Source organism: Chelonoidis abingdonii, chromosome 1 (assembly GCF_003597395.2).
Source record: "Chelonoidis abingdonii isolate Lonesome George chromosome 1, CheloAbing_2.0, whole genome shotgun sequence".
Lineage (NCBI taxonomy): Eukaryota > Metazoa > Chordata > Testudines > Testudinidae > Chelonoidis > Chelonoidis abingdonii.
Genome location: NC_133769.1, coordinates 318,429,225 through 318,452,491, shown reverse-complemented (window position 1 = coordinate 318,452,491; position 23,267 = coordinate 318,429,225). Strand labels below are relative to the sequence as shown.

At 45.9% G+C, this 23,267-nt stretch overlaps 1 protein-coding gene across 2 annotated transcripts in view; it reads right to left on the bottom strand.

The window, feature by feature from the left end:
- Nucleotides 1-23,267, bottom strand: part of LHFPL6 (LHFPL tetraspan subfamily member 6) — a 205,517-nt gene that overhangs the window by 14,526 nt on the left and 167,724 nt on the right. The window contains exon 3 of one of the 2 annotated variants that reach the window (XM_032795160.2): nt 5,492-5,590. The exons of the other annotated variant lie outside the window; for it this stretch is intronic. Within the exon in view, the coding sequence (XP_032651051.1) occupies nt 5,492-5,590 (99 nt within the window). The remainder of the gene's footprint in view (nt 1-5,491; nt 5,591-23,267) is intronic. 2 annotated transcript variants of the gene reach the window in all.

The window sequence follows — 23,267 nt, the reverse complement described above, 5'->3', positions numbered from 1 at the left end:
ACAGTTCACTTTTAAACAAATTTCAAGGAAAGCATCAAACTGTGGGGCACGCCAAATAGTGCCAAGTCGGGGTTTCTGGAAAAGTATACAAAATCCACTTATATGTAGATTAAAAGCATGAATACTTTTCCTGCAACCATATTAAATGCCACTTTGAAATTTACGTATAAGGGGGTTTTGTTTCCTCTTCACAATACAGCCTATCTCGGCTGTATCTGGAGTGTCTAATTAGTCTGATGCCTTTGTCAATGTTCCTGCAGACATGGTGTGATGATGCAGTTCTGGCGGGACCCAACTGAGAGTGCCAATTCAGGACAAATCGCTTAAAACAGGGCAGTTACAGCCCAAGGCTGGGTTTTTTCCACCTCTAAGGCAAACCAAACCAGCAGACAAAGAGGACTTTGGTCTCACCCCACTGGCTAACCACAAGCCACACAAGCAATACCCTCAGATACTCCAGTTTCCCAGTATCACCACCAGTGCCACTCCTCCTGAGGATGAATGGTTATGAAAACCAACACCCCAATAAAGGAAAAAGGTTCTCTAGATCCCAAAGAATCAAGTCCCAGACCCAGGTCAATATACAAATCAGATCTTACCCACAATTCACGCTGTTGCCAATCCTTCAGAATCTAAAATCTAAAGTTTTACTAATAAAAGGAAAAGGGTATAGATGAGAGCTAGAATTGGTTAAATGGAATCATTTACATACAGTAATGGCAAAGTTTTTGGTTCAGGCTTGTAGCAGTAATAGAATAAACTGCAGGTTCAAATCAAGTCTCTGGAGTACATCCCCCACTGGAATGGGTCATTCAGTCCTTTGTTCAGAGCTTCAGTTTGTAGCAAAGTCCCTCCAGAGGTAAGAAGCAGGACTGAAGACCAGATGGAAATGAGCCATCAGCCTTTTATAGTCTTTTCCAGGTGTAAGAACACTTCTTTGTTCTTAATGTGGAAAATTACAGCAAAATGGATTCTGGAGTCACATGGGCAAGTTCCTGCATACTTTGCTGAGTACAAGGTGTATCTGCCTTCTATCAATGGGTCAATTGTATAGCTGATAGTTCTTAATGGGCCATCAAGCAGGCTAGGCAGAGCTAACACCAACTTGTCTAGGGTGTTACCCAGAAGCACAGCATAAGTTTGAAGTACAGACAGTACAGAGCCAATATTCATAACTTCAACTAAAAAATGACACATGCATACAGACAGCATAATCATAACCAGCAACCTATAACCTGGTCTTAGACACCTTATATAACCCCCTTTACATAAGATTTGGTGCCACTACAGGACCTTGGTTGCAACCATGTTCTATATGGTCCCAGATTATATCAATAACGTCACACATGGAGAAGCACTTCTTATCTAATGTACCTGTAACACCGACAGACCCTGGTCATTGTTGGGCAGGATCAAACTGGGGACCTCTAGAGCTTACTGCATGAGCCTCTATTGAATGAGCTAAAAGTCAACTGGCTGTTAGCAGACTAATTTTATCTCTTTCTCTATGTGGTCTTGGTGCCACTAGATGGGACAGAACCAGGAGGTGTGTGGGTTACATATTTCCCCTAGCTGAGGAAGCGCGTCCGGAGCTTCAGAGTCTTCCCAGTTGAAATCCCCAACAAACCTCCACTTGTAACACCAACAGACCCTGGTTGTCGGTGGGCAGGATTGAATCTGGGACTTCTGGAGCTTAGTGCATGAACCTCTACTGCATGAGCTAAAAGCCAACTGCTCATTAGCTAAGGCTATAGAGCAGACTCATTTTATCTCTATGTGGTCTCGGTGTCACTAGATGAGACAGAACACCATACCCAGGAGATGTGTAGGTTACACATCCACTAAGGATTATACACTGTTGCTATTTTCCCTGTCTATCTGTGCGCAAAGTACATCTATATCATTTTGTACTGGGGGTGTGTGTGTTTCTTTTCTTAAACCCACTACGTTCAACTGTTAATTCCTGAAGATTTCTGGCTAGCCTTGTTTTATATGATGCAAAATTCAGCCACTTTTTTTTATCTCATGACTTGAAATCCCAGACTCACCACCCCATTCTTCTCATCCACCCATCCTAAAGATCCAGCACCAGGTCAGTCATCATCTTTCTCCAGACTGCCCCAGTCCTCCTGCCACCACGTAGTTCCCAGCTCCCTCTCCAGTTAACCCATTTTGCTGCCCTGGCTTTGACCGCAACTGGGGCTCCCTAAGGTCACAACAGATCTCTCTTGGCCTTTGCTGCTTCCTCCAGCTCAACTCTTGGCCCATGCTTCTTGCAGCAGCTCCATATCAATTCTGCCAGTCCTAGAAAGTTCTCTAGAGTGCTCCAGTTGTTTTCTGCCACCGTTGGGCGTTGGCTCTATTCCTCGTTAGTTTCTCTATTTGGTTTCTCATGTACTGTTCCTGCCACCACCTTTCTCTGTCCCATCCTCAGAGGTATACGGATAGCCTCCTCCCTGGCTAGTTAATTTGCCACAGGCTAATGGGTCAGTCGCAGAAAACTTGCTCAAAATCCATTAAAATGTAGCATAGCATTCCTAGCATGTTACTATGGTAAAGGCCAAAAATAGCTTATTCTTGGCCCCTGCCCAGACAGCAGAACTGGCCTGCTAGCCATTTTATAAGTGGTGATTATGCCTAAGAAATCATCACTTGATGCAACTAAGACAAGTTTGCCAAATGTCATTTTGCCTCCAGCTTTCTCTTTTGGGGGAAAGTAACCCAGAAGATTGTGTTAGGGTAACTCTGGGTTCATCTAGAACCATGTGACTTCCTGAATCCCTGTCGCTCCCATTCCAGTCCTAGAAACTGAGTTAACAACCTTGGCTGATAGTTGCTAGTGAAGAATGAATGCCAGGTGTCTGTCCATTTTATTGGAGCTATCAGTAGTCTTTGCTATGATGTTGCTGATTTGTCTGTGTGATTTGTTGTGCATGGATGATTTTGTTGCCCAGTTCCACACTTTTCCTTTCTGAAAGGTCTCGGGGTTCTCTTGGCTCATCTTATACAAAGTCCAGTAGGGTTCCATTCTGTCACCCCTTTGGACCACCCATCTGTCTTTCAGGTGCTTCTAGGGTGCCCATACTAGAGCAGCAACTCTGATACCCTTGAAGAGGATGCAGCGTGCTCTCCTGCTCAGTGCCCGGCCCGCTCTCTGCCCGTGCAGACAGCTAGCACCTATGAGAGTATTAGCCTGGAGCAGGAGCTATGCTCCAACATGATTCTAGCTAGCTCCTGCACAAGGGTGAAGGGGTGACAGAAGGAACTCCATACACACCCGCTGCACACCCACTCAGAGGCTGACTAGCATCTGTCCCACTGCACTCACAGCTCACCTGTCTGTGCATATTGTTAAAATGCAACTTGTGTGCAGTTCTGGAGGCAACTGGTCCCACCGATTCAAAAGGAAAAATCAAATGAATGCTGCTTAGTCAAATTAAATATTCAAATGAAAGCAATAATTACTCAAATGCATCTTGAGACTTAGTGAGATGGATTCTGTGAAACATCAGTTTTGGCCCTAAAGCTATAATGGGAACATCAGTCTCTAATGATTAAATAAAAAAGCCTAGGCTTGGGTTATCAGTATTTGTAAGGTTTAAATGAGAAGAAATGAGTAATCTCGCTAATACGCAGTCCCAGTACTCCACCTCTCCCCTGCCAATGTCCTGGAAAACTCAGCACCAACATTGACCGATTTAAACGTAAAAATACAAAACCAAGCATTTAAATTCAGACAAGGTATACTGAAGAGAGACTTTTAGCAGATTTCTGGTCTCATTATAATCTGTTAATTACTATGGTAACAAAAGATTCTAACAGTCAGCACAACCAGGACTCTAGTCAAGCTTAGATATGCATAATAGATATCTAATAGCCTTGAAATCCAGAAAATATGGGCAGAGTATCGAGTGTTACAATTATTATAATATGTCCCCTGTTCATATTCCTTATGAATTCCTGGAAGAAAAAGCTGACAGCTGAATTCCTTCAGAAGAGTTCTTTTATTGAATGTATTGTTACAATAGCCTGACTTATTCACATGCCAGGTTCATGAGTCATGATCTTGGGGACAAGAGAGAGCAGAGGGTGCTTCTAAACTCACTGAATTCACAGCTCTCCCACCAAGAAGTTATTTAAACATAAAATTATTCTAGGAACTTCTTGTAGCTGCTGCCATCAAAAAGAACTCAAGTTACCACACAAAACGGTCATTGTGTGGTGTCTTCCCAACAAAGAGTAGAGAAATGTAACTGTTTGCTGTACTTCGGCAAGAGCAAAATGGTGGTACTTAGAATGAAATAATTGAAATCAGAGACGCACAAGACCTGTTAGGATTGTTCCCTGCAATCTACTTCCTAGAGTTCTGTCTCATCTTAACCCACAATGGAGTTCCTCTACTTCCTTTGAGAGACCATTCCACAGTATTATTCATCTTGCTCTCAGGAAATTTGCCCTGATTGTTAACCTACGTCTTCCTTTTCTTAATTCTGCTCTGTCCTTGGTGTTTGCATACTGCAAATATTCGTAGAATAATTGAAGGAATTTTCATATTTCATTGGAAGAAAATATGTCCTAAACATAGTAATAGCCAAGAATATTGGAATTAAGAAATTCATTTCAAGACAGGATAATGTTTTCAGACTGCGGTATCCAGGCCAAGAGACTATTTTTGGCAATCTATGATGTTCAGGGCAATCTCTTGCATCCCAAGGTCAAAACGTTTGCAGAGGTTCCTAACTAGCTTTATGAGTCAAGGACAAACATCTCTTGGGTAGGGATGGTTTGGCTGTAGACCTGGTTAAAATATTTGTGCAAAATGAAGAAACATTCTAGTTTTGTCCTTACTCCCATGGGCAAGAAGAGATTAATAAGTATGCCAGAGTCCTTTAGAGAGGGACTACTGCCAGGGAATTACGAACTCCACCGAGTGCAGCTCATGCAAGGATTCACAGAGTGACCCCACTGATTTGCTTAAAGGAGTTGGAAGTGAAGAAGTCCCTGCACATTTATTTGGACATTCGTGTTCAATGTACTTGAGCAGTCAATGGCATCTCTCCATGATTGGCCCCTTTATACCTCTCAGATGTAAACCATGAATTCCCCCCTCCACACACACATGCAACTAAAACCTCCATTGACTTTTTTGCTGCCATATGCCAAATTCACATCTAATCTGCTGTCTTCTGTCACCCCTCGGTCTCTTTTGATGTAACTGTTTCTAATTTCTCTTCAGAGATTCTGCTTTCAAAACGAGTTTTTCCTTTTGATAATATTTGTGATGTTCCATGGGAAAATATCAATAGTAAAGATTTAAGGAGCCCCATGCTGTATCACACTACATGAAGCAATACAATAATCTACACACCAGCATCCGGCAAATATGCAAGGATTGCTCCCAGTAAGCCTGCTCTCTAGGCTTCTCTCTGCATTTAGAGACAATAGATGAGATTGAATTTAAAGGAACTAAGATCCATTGACAATTACTTACCCAATTCAAACTGGTTGGAAAGGTTACCACAGGTCTGTCTAACCTCTTCACTGTCCCAACCCAAAGGATAGAGAGCACAGCCAGAGCCAATCAACAAGCCTACAGAAATAAAGGAAAACAAGACTTAATACAACCTGTGACCATTACCATAATTAAGGCCTACAGGTAAAATCAATACTTGGAATTACATGAAAGGATCACATTAACTTCTTATCATGAGGCACCTATGCTGGGAGCACTGGTAAAGCATGCATTAAACTTTCTCTACTATTCCTTCTGTTGTGGGTATGTCTACACAGCAATGTAAGCCTAGGGTTAGTGGTACCCGAGTTAGCTAACCCGTGTCTGGGAACCTTGAGCGTCTACACTGCCTTTTAACCCTAGGTACGGATTTTTTTTACCCATGCTTGAACCTTAGGCTCTGATGTCCACACTATAGCGCACAGACCCGAGTCAAAGTAACTCTACGTCAGAGTGCCTCGCGCCCCTCCCTCCTCTGGTGTTGAAACTCTAGCCCTATGAATGTGTTGCACAGTGGGAAAACTCTACTGCCCACCCTCTTTCCTAACTGTAACAGTGCTAGTGATGGGACTCTGGTCTCCACACAGAGCATGGGTACGTAAACTGCATAATTAGTTCCTTTGGTGGTTGTCTCAGTAGGCTGACTGCAGTTTGAGAAGGCTTTATACCAGGGGTGGGCAAACTTTTTGGCCCAAGAGCCACATCCGGGTATGGAAATTGTATGGCGGGTCATGAATGCTCATGAAATTGGGGGTTGGGGTACAAGAAGGGGTGCAGGCTCTGGGGTGGGGCCAGAAATGAGGAGTTCAGGATGCAGGATGGAGATCAGGGCTGGAGCAGGGGGTCAGAGTGCTTGAGGGGGTCAGGGGTGCAGGCTCCAGGTGGCACTTACCTCAAGCACCTCCCGGAAGCAGTGTCATGTCCCCACTCCAGCTCCTACACGAAGGCATGGCCAGGCGGCTCTGTGCGCTGCCCCAGCCATAGATGCCACCCCTGCAGCTACCATTGGCCATAGCTGCTGGCCAATGGTAGATGTGGGGTGGTGCTTGGGGAAGGGGCAGCATGCAGAGCCATCTGGCTGCCCCTATGTATAGGAGTCGGATTCAGGAACATGCTGCTGATTCTGGGAGCTGAGCAGAGCCACAGCATGCACAGAACGGGGCAAGCCCTGGACCCTGATCCCTGGCAGGAGCTCAAGGGCCAGAGTAAAACATCTGAAGGGCTGGATGCAGCCCCTGGCTTTATACTAAACTACCATCTAATCTGAGAACTGGGCTCTCCACCTCTAGGCTGAGTCACATTGGCAGGAAAATGCCCGTGTGCACCTGTTCTGAGGCTAACGAGGACATCAGTCTCCAAGGGTGTCAAACTATTAAAGTGAAACTTTACAATTCTTCATTTTTAAAATGGGACATTCAAAAATGGGAAGGTTAGTTTTTTATTTATTTTCGTCCTTTTGTTTTGAACTTTGACATAAAATGTAGGTTTCAGAGGAAAAACGCACCCCCACACCCCGGCCTGGCCCTTCCGGCTGTGGAGCAGTGTGCTCTAGCACCCCCTGGGGATCTCTCCTTCCTGCCCCCTTTTCAGCCTGGAAGGCAGAGATAAGGCTCCTTGGGTGGCTGGGGAAGTTTTGGGGCTGGCTCCCACTCACGGCACTCAAGGTGCATGGGCACCCCTGCACATGCAGCCCCAGGGAAGGCAGGGACACCTGGAAGCAAGCGACAGAGAGTGGAGCAGGACCAAGTGGCTGCTCTGCAGGGCTGGGAAGTGGCAGAGCCTCCATCTCAGCTTGGCTTGGGGAGAGATGACCTCCAACATCCTGGCAGCCACTTTGTGCCTGTCAGCTTTGCTCCCTGCTGAAGGCAAACTCTGCGTAGCAGTGAGGAGGAGCTGGAGCCACAGGAGGCTGTGGGGAAGTTTGGGGCTGGCTCCTGTTTGCTGCCCTGATAGTGCATGCTGCCCAGGCATCCCTGCACACACAGCACCAGGGAGGGTTGCGAGGGCAGAGAGCGGAGCAGGGACTAAGCGGCTGCCCTGAAGGAAGGGGAGCAGCCAGGATGTTGGGGGTCATTCCTCCCCCAACCCAGGGCCAGAGCAACCCATTAGGCAACCTAGGTGGTTGCCTAGGGCGCTAACATTTGGGGGAGGTGACCACGGCAGCCAGACCTTTCACCACCTCTGTCGGGGGTGGCATTTTGAAGGCGTGACCTTCCACCACCTAGGGTGGCAAAAAAGCTGGCAGTGCTCCTGCCCCAGCCATGCTGAGCTGGGATCTTTGCTGCTCCCCATCCCTGCAGGGCAGCCACTTAGTGCCTGCTCCACTCTCGCCCTGCCCCCCACCGTGCTCCCTGGGGCTGCATGTGCAGGGGCACCCAGCCATCGTGCACCAAAATCTGGCTGTGCTCTTGTGACTAGGAAGCAGCTCTCTTTGCAAAAAGCTTCTTCTGATCCATCTCCACTGAAAACCTTGCAGGCTCTCTGATAATACCCTTGCAGACTGGTGCTCAGCAGACAGTGGGTTAACGCTGACCTAAGCTGCTGTCCTTTGCAAAGGGAGGTGCGCCTTCCATCTGCAACAGAGTGCAATAGACTGCACCATAGATTGTTGGCATAGAGAGGACTAAGAAAGTTGCCTCAGCGAACTCTGGGATACATCCAGAGAATTTACAGAACCCAAGTCAATCCAAGGCTGTGTGCACACAGGAAAGCAACCCTAGATCCCATCTTAACATGGGCTCGGACTCTCCAACTCTTCATGGTCCTGGGACCTTAGGGTCAAGCCTTAGGTTAACACAATTGGTGTGTGGATGCAAGGCAGATTAGGCTCTCGCCTGGGCTCTCGCCTGTGGTTACACTGCTGTGTAGACATACTCTGTGAGTCCAGTGGTAAAGAAACTCTTTAGCTAGCTTGGATTTAACTTTTCCTTTTTATGAACTTTTCCTTCAAAACTGCTACATATTTTGTTTGGAAAATTCAGCATGCTGTTAAACAGGCGCCATGTTAAACACTGCATTTAAAAGATGATTGCTTCTGATTAATTAATACAACAATCAGTCATGCTCTATAATTGTTCCAACATGAAAAAGTAAACTAACACTCAAGCCTAACCATTCTAATCCTTCGCTCCTCTTCTCCTCTTTCACATAGTCCAGGGCCAAAACAGACTGACTTAATAGGCACTTGATCAATTCGTATCTCTGGAACCCAGAACATACCATTTTCATGAACCTTTTCAGCAAAAGCAAGTGAACTCTTGAACCACTTCACCTATTACCAGTGGTGAGCTGGAGCCAGTTCGCACCGGTTCGCATGAACCGGTTCTTAAATTTTGAAGCGGTTTTAGAACCAGTTGTTAACTCACTTCCCTGCTAGGAGGGGGCACCGTGGCTTTGATGGGCTCTGGCCGGGAAGTGATTTAATTCCTCCTTCAGCCACCAGGGGTGCTGCGCTGAAGGAGCCATGTGGGCCGCCGCTTGGCCCTGGCCCTGGCCCTGGCCCTGTTGCTCCTGCTGCTGCCTGGTGGGTCCCCGGCTGCTCTGCTGGACCTGGGCTGCATCTTGCTGCTCGGGCTGCTCCAAGCCACTCTCCCCATGATTACCCGCCAGCCCTTGCCTGCAGCCAGCCCTTGCCGCATCCCCCTGCCTGAAGCCAGCCAGCTCTGCTCTCCTCTGTCTCCAGCCCTGCCAACCCCTGCCGCACCCCTCTGTGGCTGTGTCTGAAGCCAGCCAGATCCACCCCTCCCGTCTCCAACCAGGCCTGCACCCCCTGCCCTGTCTCCAGCCAACCCCTGCCGCAACTCCCTGCCTGAAGCCAGCCAGCCCCACACTCCTCTGTGTCCAGCCCTGCCAACTGCTGCCACACCCCCTGCGGCCCTGTCTAAAGCCAGTCAGCCCCACGCACCCTTGTCTCCAGCCAGCCCCACACCCCCTGCCCTGTCTTCAGCCAGCCTCACACTCGCACCGTCTCCAGCCAGCCCCACACCCCCTGCCCTGTCTTCAGCCAGCCCCTGCCACACCCCCTGCCGCACATCCCTGCCCGAAGCCAGCCAGCCCCACACTCCTCTGTCTCCAGCCCTGCCAACCCCTGCCGCACCCCGCTGCGGCCCCGCTCAAAGTCAGCCAGCCCCACAATACCCTATCTCCAGCCAGACCCGCACCCCCTGCCTTGCCTGCAGCCAGCCCCTACCTCCAGCCAGCCCCACCCCCCGTCTCCAGCCAACCCCGCACCCTCCTGTGTCCAGTCAGCTCCACACCCCCTGTCCTGCCCGCAGCCAGCCCCACACCCCCTCCCTCCAGCTAGCTCTACCCCACGCCCCTATATGTAGTCAGCCCCATGCCCATTGGTGCCCTGCAGTTCCCAGGGCAGTAACTCTGCACACTTGCTTCAATGAGGGGGCCAGGGGGCAGTTGGGACCCACACATGTGCACACCCTAGGGTGATCAGACAGCAAGTGTGAAAAATCGGGACGGGGGTGGGGGGTAATAGGAGCCTATATAAGAAAAAGACCCAAAAATCAGGACTGTCCCTATAAAATTGGGACATCTGGTCACCCTAGCACACCCCCAGGGAGTGGTGGGGACCTACACGTGTGAAATAGAGCTCATTTCTAGTTCAGGCCCATCTTTTTATAAAAGAACTTTAGGTGGGGTTAACATACATCTGTATTTTCCCAGACATGTCAGGCTTTTTCGTTCTTAAATCGCCATGCAGGAGTTTTTCCTCCTGGGAAAATATGGACATATGGTAACCCTATTGGTACAAAAAATACATACTGGTGGCACATCCCTTAAATCAGAACTTTGTATAGGGAACCGGTTGTTAAGATTTTGGCAGCTCATCACTGCCTATTACTGTACTATGTTGAAAGCTTAACATTCACGTGTTCTGATTTGTTAGCCCCTCATGCTACCCAGAATGGATGTGTATTTTGCCAGAGTCTGTCTCTTCATAAGATCTTCGCAAGGCCATGATCATTGCGAAGATGTAACATTTTTATCAAACTTTCTTCTCAGCTGTTGCTGCAGCTGCTGCTGAAAGGGCAGTGTCCAGCTGGTGATGATGAACTTTTTGTTGCAGCTTTAAAAGGGGAGACTCTACAGGGCATTTAAAAAAATATACTGCATAGTTTTATTTTTTAACTTCATTTTGATAATGGCCTCGTAGAAGCATGATAATTAATTATGACTCACATTAGCCCAGGGGCACATGGCACGTTGCAGATTTATAGGTCAACAAGATCATTACAGAACTTGCAATCTAGAAGTGTAATCATGTCTTTTACCTAGTGCATGGAGCACTGGCCCAGGATTCAGGAGACCGGGGTTCTATTTCCAGCTCTGCCACTGGCCTGCTGGGTGACTGTGGGCAAATCACTCGATCTTCTAATGCCTCAGTTTCCTCGTCTGCGAAGTGAAGATAATGATACTGACCTCCCTTAGAAAGCACTTGGAGATCTACTGATGAAAAATGCTATATAACTGCTAGGTATTATTAATATATAGACATTGGCCCCTTTTGGGGCAGTGCAGAGCTGTGCCAATTCAGGGGGAGCTCAGGGAGGAATTCTCACTCAGGATCCCCTTGGAGTTATTTGTCTATCAAGGAGGTACTTGTTTTGTCACATTACCCCAGCATCTGAGCTCCTTGCAATACTAAGGAATGTAGCCTTGCAGCACCCCTGGGAGGTAAGGAAACAGAGTTATCTTCATTTTACAGCTGGGGAACTGAGGCATGAAGTAACTTGCCCAAGAACAAACAGGAAGTTTGGGACAGAACCAGGATCTCCTGGATCCCAGTTTCACGCCTTAGTCCCAAGATCCTCTTTCCTCTCCTTAGGGCAAACGATCAGAAAAGCAATCAGGTTTGCTAGTCAGGTTACCTTGTCTCATCTCACTCCTGAGACTATGCAACATCCATGAGCCCAGAGCTCCACTATTTCCTATGAGATGTGTACAGAGGGACATAGCTGCTGTAGCCTTCCTAGCTTGCCCTCTGTGAAGTGCCATGATACTGGCCAAACTGAAGTCAATGGAAATTTTACTTTGGACGTCACCTGGGCCAGGATTTCACACTAGGAGGGAGCAGAACCTGTGTTGAAAAAACACAGATGGTGCAATTGTACCTGGCCACTGCTCAGGGCACAAAGCTTTGAGTCTTTCCATCCTCTTGCATAACCCTGGGGGAGCCAGGCACAAAGGCCCTAAATAAGGCACATCGTCGTAAACAAAGGATGACAGCTGATGGAGGTGGGGTAGAGAAGACAATAGACAATAAAAGGGGAGGACAATCTGCACTGTTGGAGCATAAGAATTCAGATCAGGTGTGACTCATGGTTATGGGCCAAATTCAGCTCTGGTGTATGCAGACACAGTTTCACTGGCATCAATGGAGATGCATACGTTTATACCAAGGATGAATTTGGCCCTTTATGTTTCTCTGTCTTTCACTGTCGTTCCAGATTTTTATTTGTAAGTTTTGACTTGTTGTTTTTAAACAATTATATCAGGCGTGAGAGAGGGAGTGGTTAGCATGGGCAGGAGATTAACAAAGTAAGGGGAGGGGTGTTCTAAGGTAGGATCTGAAGGAAAAAAGGTTAGTTCGTTGGTACCTAGGAGAAGGGATGCTGTTCTGGGGATATGGGACAGTCTGAAAGAAAGACACAGAATGATGAGCGGCAGAAGGAAACAAAGGACTAGAACAGGGGTCTCAAACTCAATTTACCTTAGGGCCAGTGCCAGTCCTCAAATCCTCCCAGTGGGCCAATAAAGCCACTGAAGATGGTGTTCAGAAAAGAAAATGTTTATATTGTATTTTTTATTTCAAATTTCTTAGAAATAATAAAGCTGTCATACAACTTTATACAATTCTTCACCTGCCAGAGAGTTTTTAGTGTTTGCCAGACACCTGGCAATGCGTCAGTTCTATCAGTTAGCTGATGTTTGGCCTCAGTGACTGTGCAGTTGAAACCTACAGGATTGCAGCAAGGTGTGCATCAGACAGTTGTCCTCGGTATTTTGACTTGTTTATATTCATTATGGAAAAAAGTGAAGCTGCCTCCATGGCTGACTCTGCCCAGCAACTAATGGGGAGGTTCTCGGGTTGCAGATGGCCCATGGGCTGGCACTTTGAGACCCCTGGACTAGAACATCAGCCATGTTCTGATGCTGTTCAAGCAATGACTAAAACATCAGCAGGGGTATGTGATTGGGGAGAGCTGGGCAGAAGCTGGAATAAAGAATTTGAACAGAAAGTGCTAGGGAGCAAGTGAAGGGTCTAGAAGAGGGGAAGACATAGCTGGGGGAGCAACCAAAGAAGATATTTTCTCTTCCTGGCCATATTTTTTTTGAAAACTTCAACTTTAATAGTGAGAGCATAAAATTAACGTAGTTTTGTTTGCTTCCCCCAACATATAGTAGTGGATAACCTCAGCATATCATATGAGCCTACCCCCGCTGCCCCAGGCAGCCTGGTCTAGGGATATTTTTGATATTTATCCAAGGCTGCAGAGCCAGCAGAAGCAGGTAAACTGACATATACAATAGCCGCTTTGAATTATGTTTTCAGTCAATTTTAAACATATAGTTAGTAGAGGTTGTTCCCCAAGCAGTAGCAGTCGTAATGTAGGCCCAAACAGGGCCTCTCAGGCTAGGACTGAATATTTACAATGTATATAAAAGTTTAGAGACAAAGGTCTTCCAATCATTTTGTAACATTTATGGCCTGATTGCCAAAGGTTCTGAGCAGCCACAGCTGTGAGTGAGGTCAATGAAAGCACCTCATCTCTCAAAAACATAGCTACAAGAGACTGGGAAAGCACCAAGATACTAAAGAAAGCTCTAAAAGCAGCAAATGGGTCCTGGGAATTCCTCCTCCTTCAAAACTCCTTCCATTCAAAGCCAGCTCAGCACCCTGGCAGTCAAGTGAAAGGAATATTAACATAACAATGTTATTCCTGCCAAGAATGCAAAACAAACTGTTAGACAGCCCTTGCCAGTTACTCTCATCAGGTGGTAAAAATGTACAGGCTGCCTGTTAAACTCATAAAGGGCTGTTTGTTTCCAGTTCAATTTAGGTTTTGTTTCCGTGACAGTGTTTTTTCCACAAATACTGCTCCAAACATTTCCCACCCCCATCCCCCTTTTATAGGCCAACCTCTTCCGAGTGTCCTGTTCTGAGCATTCTCTCCAACAGCACATTTGGATACCGTGACTCTGTGCCTTTGGGGAGCTAATCTTTTATGCTCTTTCTTCACCTAGATTTCCCCACATAACTTAACTGCAAGACAGAGGGCAGGGGAATGGTTTTCTCTGGAGGTCACCTAGACATCATTCTCTATTGGTCAGATGGGAATACTATGTAAGCGGTGCTGCCAGCTTTCTCTATCAAGAGCATTCACAAATATTTTAAATTTGCAAAATTCTCACAGACCAGTGACCTAGAAAACGACATTCCTACCTCAGCTACAGAAAGCTGACTATTGAAGTGTCTGCTCTGGAATATACTATCATTATGTTAACTGTATTTTGTCTCTCAATTGTAATAAGTTCCTAGAAGGAAGAATATTGCCTATTAATTTTGAGCTCACGCCTGTTTCTAATGAAGTCGATGGCAAAACACGCAGGATTGAGTCTTTTTGTCCTTTAGTTGACAAGGACTGTGTTTTGATGGATCCCTAACACAGCAAGAGCCCAAACAGGCTTCTTTTTGTCCTGTTTTCTGTCTCTGCACAACATATTGGACATCACGTGCATGGCTCTAAGATAGGTACTGCAGAGCAACGGGCAGAACCCATTCACTGATTTTGGTGTGGTAGCTTTTAATTCCTCTGTGACACAGCAGTGGATTTAAATAAACCTTACATCTGTAGCCTAGGGGACATTCCAGGGCAAGCAAGCCACATTTCTGAGCCTACACAAGTCCACAGCAACCTTTTCAAATATTCCCAGGCTCTCTCTTTTTCTTGTGGTGAGACCTGTATTCTACTTCTGGATCTGTCACAGACCCCTTTGTGACTTTAATTTCTTCACTTCAGCCTCCTTTTCTGTAAAATGAGGATAATAATTCTAGTTTATATTACAGGCATGTTGTGAATCTAAAATGACAGATGTTTGTAAAATATTTTGGGCTCCTCGGATAGGGCTATACAAGTGCAAAGGTTTATTTATTAATTATTGTTATTAATTATTATTATCATCATCACAAATGTGTCAAAACACATCCCACATATTCATTAGAAGAAAGTATCTGTTCTCAGATACTGCAAGTATCTCTCACTAAAAGTATTTAAGGTCCCTATTTGTATATCTGAGGGCCCAGTTTGGCTCAAAGTATGCTGATATATCTCTCTTCAGTTTTCCTGGTGTAATTTTTTTGGGTCAGCTACTGTCATTTACTATGTGTTCGTAAATTAACTACACAAAAGTACCCTAGACCTGGATGAGACCACTAGCAATATAAATGAATAATATAATAAATACCGTTTCTGTGTTTCAGCTTTCTTTTTGGTCCTTTCACCAAACTAGGAAATTCTGGGGCCTGGCAGAGTCAAAACATTACAAAGGAAGCATCTTGCCATGGCGAAGGATTACACAGTCAAAGACACTGGTTCTGGTTCTGTTCTCATTACTTCTGTAAATCTGGAGGAATTCCATTGAAGTTAATGGGAAAAAACCAGTATGAAGCCAGTGTGAGATCAGAAACAAAGCCAATCATATATACACAGTACTTGTAATATGGTACTAATTGACAAAAAAAAAAAATCTAAGGTATGGCTGGCATGACCCTTGAAATGTTAAGCTGCTCCAAAGGATGTGCAGCAGGAGCAAGCAGTGCTCTTGCAAATGATTGCACTGTATTAAAAATAGTTCACATTTTCCAATAACTAATCCATTGCACTGATGTCTGATTCTTACTATTTTTGTGTCACCCAGGAACTAATAAACCAAAAGGAAAACAGCAAATAATTATGTGAAGACCAGATCAACTCTCCATTCCAAAGAGAGACAGCTCTCCCTCCGTCCCAGTGAGCTGTTGTATTTCAGCAACAAGCAAACATTCAGTTTCTTTTGTGGAGTATAAGTCAGCCACTGTGGTTTCCTTTATCTATAAGTCTGCACTGACTTTTGACTCCAGGCAGTGACAATGAGATCAATCAGGAAGCTGCCACCTAACTCCATGGCTTCCCTAGTGAAAAACTGATGTAGCTAAATTGGTCCCTGTCAGCCAAGAACTGTTTTTTTATTAATCCAGAACAACCAATATTGCAGAGCTTTCCACATTTCCTAACAGATTGTAAAATCAAAATAGGATTAGCTTTGCTTAGGCATCAAACTTATGATGAGATCCAGAAGCACAGGCAGCAACTGTTTGAGTGCAGAGAGCGAGGAAGATATAACAGCCTGAGACGTATATGTGCCAGTTTGGGGCACAAAGGTGCACAAGGGTTCTTTGTGGACTCTCTTTAGTGAATACTGAAACAAACTGAGTCCAAATGGACTGTTCAGTGCATGGAGCCACATGACAGTAAGATGAATGGGGTTTAATTGCAAACATACATACAGAGGGTGTCTCCTTAACATTTTTGAAGTAGTCACAAAGAGTTTGACTCACTGAGTCAATTAATTTTAATGGGAGGTAGGTGTCTAAATCCTCTCGATGCCTTTGAAAATCTCTGCCTCTCGTTTTAATGTAATACTTGCAAGACGACTACGGGTCTGATCCAAAGCTCACTGAAGTCAGTGGAAAGACTCTCATTGAGTTAAATAGATTTTGGATAAGCCCTATGGCATCTATCATGTAATCCAACTGGCACTAGTGAAGCCCCATTGACTTCAGTGGGATGCTGCATACTTGTAAGTGTCAACCTGGATCAGGACCTTATAAGCATCGAGCCTGTTTACTATAATCTCCAGTTATTTTCAGCCCTGATACTTTAACACAAAAGTTTGCAGACAATTCAGCTAGCCACAAGGAATATTGTTTGTCCAGCTTAAGAGCTAAGTTAAATCAAACTGCCCTGAAAGCAATGAAAAACCCTAACCTAATTTGGAAAGTTCAGCTGCGAGCCGACATTGATTTAATTCCAGCGTGCACATCCTGGTTTGCCCTATAGTTAGAATATTTAGCCTGCAATGCTTTCCAACTCTCCACACCCAGACATGCAGCTGCTTAACATGCTTAGAATGCCTGTGACATTCTTTAGAGAAAAGCACCCTGTTTAATTACCACCATCTTTCAACTTTTGTTACCCATTACAATTATCAAAAGAAAATGTAAAAAAAGGAACAGGACGCATGCAGATGTGTCCATAAAATGCAGATGGATACAGGAGAATCCCAACTTTCATATGTGATGGGATCAGTCAGTAGGAGAGGTCTAACTTGTTACTGCAAAACCTGTGGAGTAATGAGCATATCTAAATCTGTTTTGAATGACATGCTGGGTCATGGAGGATGAACTGGCACTATACGCAGCCCTCTGGAGTGATTTCACAACTGCAGGTGAAGGGCAGGGTTATGCAGGGGGGGGGCAAGTGGGGCAGTTTGCCCCGGGTCCCACAGGGGCCCCCACAAGAGTTTTCGGGGCCCCTGGAGCAGGGTCCTTCACTAGCTCTGGGGGCCTCAGAAAACTCTCGCAGGGCCCCCAGAGCTTCTTCCGCTCCAGGTCTTCAGCAGCAATTTGGCGGTGGGGGGTCACTTCCTTCATTCTGATAGTCACAGTTAGCTTTAAACACAAGCAAAGCAAGCAGCCACCTGGGCCCTCCTCTTTTGGTGGCCACTCACCATGCGAGCTCTGCAGTTCCCAGCTTGACCCAATCTCTCATGCCAACAGCAGGACTGTAGAGAGGCTACACCTAGCCTGATTGCTTTCTTTCCTTCACCTGCAAATCAGAAGGTAGGGTCTCGTGACAGCATTTGTACTAGAGTTTGATTACCCAACCTCTCCAGCGGCACATGAATGAGTCAATCAGGTCAGCTGGTTCCTAGAATATAATCTATGCATTGTTTAGTGCAGAACCTAATACTGTTAAATCGGCTTTAAGCAATCAGAGAAGAGACTGGATGCCTAGAAGACCTGGGCCCCCCTTCTCCTGCCATAGGATGCGAGTACCTCAATGGGAGTTCTTTGTTTGCTATGGCAGAAACTAGAACCTTGGAGTGAAACCCTGTCCCCACTGACGTCAACAGGAATTTTTCCAATGACTTCTTAATTAAAGGTAGAATAAAATTGTACTGGATTTGGAGGCTACTTAAAAGTGGTTGCTTAAGGCTAGGCTGTTTCATAGCAGTGCTCCTTAGCACAGGATTCAGTGTATTACCAAATTCTCACACTGGAATAGAGAAGGGAAGGTGGGTCAGACAGATGAGCCCAGAATGTGAATCTTTCCCACTTAGGCCCTTCCTGGGGGACTGCATCTTGATGGGGTGGGAAGGCTTGTGTGCTTGTGACCCTGTGAGCTATGTCATTATAAGTTCTTTGTAGGGTCACTAAGCTAGACAGGTCAAAGGGTAGGGAACAGACCTAAAGCAGCCCACTCTTTCTCCAGGTTGGGGTTAAGCAATTGGCCAACAACCTGTCCTCATAAAAAATTTAGTTATAAAAACTCTTAATGTTTCCTGTTAAGCTTTAGAAAGCTCCCAATCCATCTCCATCCCCACTATAATCATTACCCCTTTTAATCAACCTAAACAAGCCCCATTACCCTGGTGTGATCTCCAAACCCAATAGCTCCCTAGGTTTTGCTCTTTCATTGGTCTTTAAGATGGCAAGTTCCTCATTTGTTTTCTCTCGTAAAACTACATAAAAAAATACACAAGTACAATTTGAGATGAATGGACAGGCACCACCTGGATCGCAATCAAGAGTCCTAAAATTGACATGGCAATAAACCGAGTTAGCAGAGTGATGGGTAGTAGAATGACGAGTGACAGTGAGTGAGCTTTATCCACCCCCATTATAGACACATTGCTACAAAACAGACAATAAGCTTCATTATTGCTCATGCCACAGGCATAACTAGAACTTGTATTTTACTCCCACTTTGGATTTTAAAAGTGCTTTATGTTGGTATTGATTGGAGTTTGTGACTGAAAACCAATTAACTTACAAATAGTTGCTGTTTACGGCTGATACTGCTAAACAGGGAAAAGATAGACAGTAATTACGCCAGTCTCTCTGCACAGAACTAAGTTTCATCTTTGACATTATAAAGTGATGATTTGTGGGATTAAGCAATCAGACAGCCACTCAGAGGTAAAATATTAACATCTATTAAAATCGTGGGGAATTGTCTGGGTCTAGACAAGCCTGAAACAATACACAGAGTGGATTAATAAGCCTAGAGACATTAACTAGCTTTGAGTGTGTTATAAACTCAGATCCATCATGATACTCCTTGAAGCCCCCTCTTATTATGTGGCACACATGTGGCACGATGTCAGTCCATTTGATTGTTGTCTTACTTAAGGCCTGTAAAGAAAAGCCAAATCTTCAACTGCTTTATCTCATCTCCTGAAAAGGAGGAGCCTAAACACAGTCCAGGATTCATCAGAGTATAATGGAAAAACTAATGGTGATCACTAGGGAAAGACAGTAGTACTGATAGCAGAAAGAGTGCTTAACTTCAGACCTGTCCTTTTAGTCTTACTCCTTGAAACAGGCTTTGCTTTCCAAACGGGACAGAAAGTCAATGGTGCTACACCACTTGTGGTCATTAAAGAGCATAACAGCTTTCACAGAGTTTTAGGGATTTTATTCATTTTGTGCACCCTAAATCGAATTGTTTCCTAAATTCCAATCAGTTACACCCTACAAACCTACTGGAAGCAATGGGACTGCAGAGGTGTCACTAAGGGCATAATCTGAAGGCAACAGCAAACAGATTGCACAGATGTAATTGAGGGGCCACAGAACCTTTATTAGTCGCATGAGAAGCATGAGATGAAAGGAACCCACCTTGACTTTTAAGATCCCAGGTTGAACTTGCAGGGTAAACAGAAAAAACATCTTGACTTGAGCAAATTTGATGTGCAAGTCACTGAGAAAAAATAAAAACTGAACTGCATGATACCACTTTTACAGTAATTTTTTCAGAGAATAACCACCCTTTAAATATGTCCTTGGTTTTTTTTCCCCCTATGTCCTACTTTTTTTCCTTAAAGTCACAGTTGGGGACATTACCAAAAAGAGAAATCCTTGTAAGGTTTTTTTTTGTTTGTTTTTTTTCCTGGGCAATTCTAACAAACACTGCTCCATTGACAAATATTCAGGCCATTTGCTGTACCTGAAAGAAACTCATTCCTTTCAAGACAATTTTAATTATGATTTTTCCCCTTCACATATTTTATCTGTAAGCCATACCGAAACTTCAAGGATGACAAAGTTTTCACATTCCCATCTGTCACTTTGAGCTACAGTACTTTCCAAAACAAGGTTCAAATGCAACATAGAATTTGATTCTTGGTTTCATGCAGTTTAAAAAAATCTCCTTGACATAAGGTTTCTAAAGAATTTATCCGTTATAAAAGGAAGCTTACAGCATGAAAGTGAGATTGAGCTAAAGGATGTGGATTGTTGTGTCATTGGCTTAGAGATGTGCTCTTGCAACTAAACTGGATTTAAAGTGAAATCCTATATGGCAGAGCAGCCAAATTCTGCTATCTTTGCTCAGGCAAAACTTCCATTGACTTCAGTGGGAGGAGTGCCTGAGTCATGATTTTAGAGTAGGGTTCAAGTATGTACAATAAATTTAAAATACTTTAGACAAATGCTATTTTAATCAAAGTGGATTTGAGGATAGCTGCTGATCACCTGATGTTATAAATCTTATGCACTGTCCTCAAATTCAAGGGAGGTATAAAAATAAGGACAGATCACAAAACCATGTTTGTTATCCTTCCATTGCTGTTTTTGGCATAACTAGTCATGCAGGCTCATTCAAAACAGTTCTCCTATAAATATGGATCTGCAGACTCTCATAGAACTCTCCTTTTATGGCGTTACAGTTAGGACTCCTATTCTCCCTCCTCTTGTATGTAGTTCCCCAGGGCCTCCTCTTCAGGCAGAAGTTCTAACATCCCATTTTGCCTGCGATCTCCACCACAGAAATTCAACCACTTCTCCTTAGCTGTGAATCGGGAGTTTTTTTCCATTAGATAAGAAAACGGGAAGGTTTCCAAGTGCGATCTCTGGTATCTGCCTTATTGTACAACAGATAAAACAGTGCCTCAAGAGCTTTAACTAATAATTTTTTAGGGGGAGGGGAGAATCAGAGCATCCCTCAACAGTGCACATGTGATCTTCATTCTTCTGTGTATTCATGAACATTACAGGGACAATTTTGCAGCCCCCTCCCATTTCCCCAGAGAGTCTGCAGACCCCCATTAAGGGGCTGTGGGTTAAAATCTGTGTTTGAGAACCTCAGAGAAGATTGCACTGACACACCATTCAGTGGTTTCTATTGCAGGCTCCTACAGTCTAGCTACTAAAGGGCCAAGTGTGCTGTGCTACTCCAACAAGGGGTGATAAGGACACGAGACACCCCACCATCCCGCTTGTGTTCCCCTGAGCACAGCACCTGTTCCCTCTTAGCAAAACACCCTACACGGGGAGGGGATGTTAGCAGGTGGAGTTATGGCACAGAAGCCGGACACACACATTGAGGAATATGCAACACTCTCTCAAGAGATGTTGCAATGGTCACAAATTCCAGAATTCTTCCCAGCCCTTCTCATAAGGTGGGGCAGTCTCACACGACTCGGTACCTGCCTGGTACTACTGAAACCCTTGAAATAATTTTTTTCTTCCAAACAGTCAACCAGAATGTTGGAGGGATCCTCAAATTAAACATGCAGATAGCGGGGGAGGAGCCCAAAAATTCAAAAACCTGTTAGTTTCTGCAGGGATCTTGCCTCCAACATTCTGCTTTCTCTTTTGGCCCATTAGTCCCTGGGTTTTCAAACAGAGCACAAACTGCCCAGCTCTTCACTCGAAGCCCAGATCCCCAGGTTTCATATAAATACATGCAGGCAGGGCCGGTGCAACCATTTAGGCGAACTAGGCGGTTGCCTAGGGCGCCAAGATTTGGGGGCACCAAAAAGTGGCGCCCCCCCCCAAATTTTTTTAAATGGTTGCAGCCGCTGCTGCTGCAGGGGCTCAGCTTCCGGCAGCAGCAGCTGCCTGCAGCCGGCAGCCCAAGGTGTCCCCTGGGGTCAGTGCGCCGCCACGCAGTCCCTGGCTGCCCGGAGGCACCCCCTGCCCCACGGGGTCAGCGAGCCGCCGCCGCAGCCGGGCAGCCAGGGCGCTCCCCTCCCGCGGTCCAGCGCGGCCTGGGGTCAGTGTGCCGCCTGCCAACAGCCCGGCAGGCCACCAGGGCGCCCCCTGACCCCGGGGTCAGTGGAGCCACCGAGAGCGCGGGCAGCGCCAGGTGTCGCCCTCCCTCCCCGGGATGTCATGCGCGCCATACCAGCGGGGTCAGGGAGCTGCACCAGCGACGCGTGCAGCCTCCAAAGCCACCCCACCCGGGGTTCAGGAGCGCTAGCCACGACCGGCGGTCAGCCCTGAGGCTGCCCCCCCTAGGGGTTCTAGAGCGCCCCCCTCACGCGTCAGGGAGCCGACCCAGGGCCGTGCTTTCCCTGGTTGCGCCAGCATGGGGGGGGCGGCATTTTTGCCGGAGGCAGCAGGCGGCCGTACTCCGTGCGGAGCTGCCGCAGTCCTATCTGCGGCCGGTCTGCCGGTCCCGCAGCTCCGGTGGACCTGCCGCAGGCCGCGAGACCCACGCGCGGGGCGGCGAAATGGCCCGGCACCTAGGGCGCCAGAAACCCTAGCACCAGTCCTGCATGCAGGCCTCTAGCTTTGTTAGCTTTCCTCTTTTTGTTTTATCAGTGTCCTGCCTGCAAAGGACACTTTTCCTGTTGTTCTGAGCCATTTTCACCTTGTGAGCACAAGTTCCCTTTTGCATCAGATATGAGAAAATCTCAGAGACTGACTACTGATGGAAGAGAAGCTCCCCTCCTCCCCCTTTCACAAAGTATATGAAAGAAGGCCCACTGGCAGAAAGAATCAAAAGGTGCAGACATGAAAAAGTATTATAAATGCCTCTCAGAGACAAGCATCCTGCACAGCAAAAAGCTGCAGTCCTCGCCAGCAGCTTTAGCTGTGGCCTGAATGTATCAAAAGAGAATCAAACATAGTTTTTAAAATCCTAACCTTACCTTTTGAACTGCCTGTGGGAAACAAATGCACAATCTGTGACAGAGACTGTGCAAGAATCTTCTCTTCGCTTTGATTTTCCACTTGATCAAAGGTGGCATATTCATTATAGCAGAGGAGCTTCAGGCTCCTGGAGGGAATTCCCTCATACAGGCTATATTGTTACCTATGGGATAACAGCGCCATTTGCTCTAATGATTCCTGACAGCTTCAAAATAATATTAAATACTTCAGATATTGTGAAGGGGCAGGCTAATTAAAGCCCAGTTATGCTAATATATGGAATGAGAGTTAGTAAGTGGCTGGATTGCTACTTGATAAAAGTAAAACCCATGGGGTAGAGGCGGTTGCTGATGCAGAAAGGTAATAAAACAGCCTGTATAACTTTCACAACACTGTGCATTAGGGGCCTGGCTTTCAGACGTTCTGAGAACCTGCACCTCCCATAGACCCCACCCAGGTACCCCGCACCTTTGTAAATCAGGCCCTATAACTTCTTTTAGCAGTAAAAATCCGATTCCAGGTACTACATAGCATCACCTT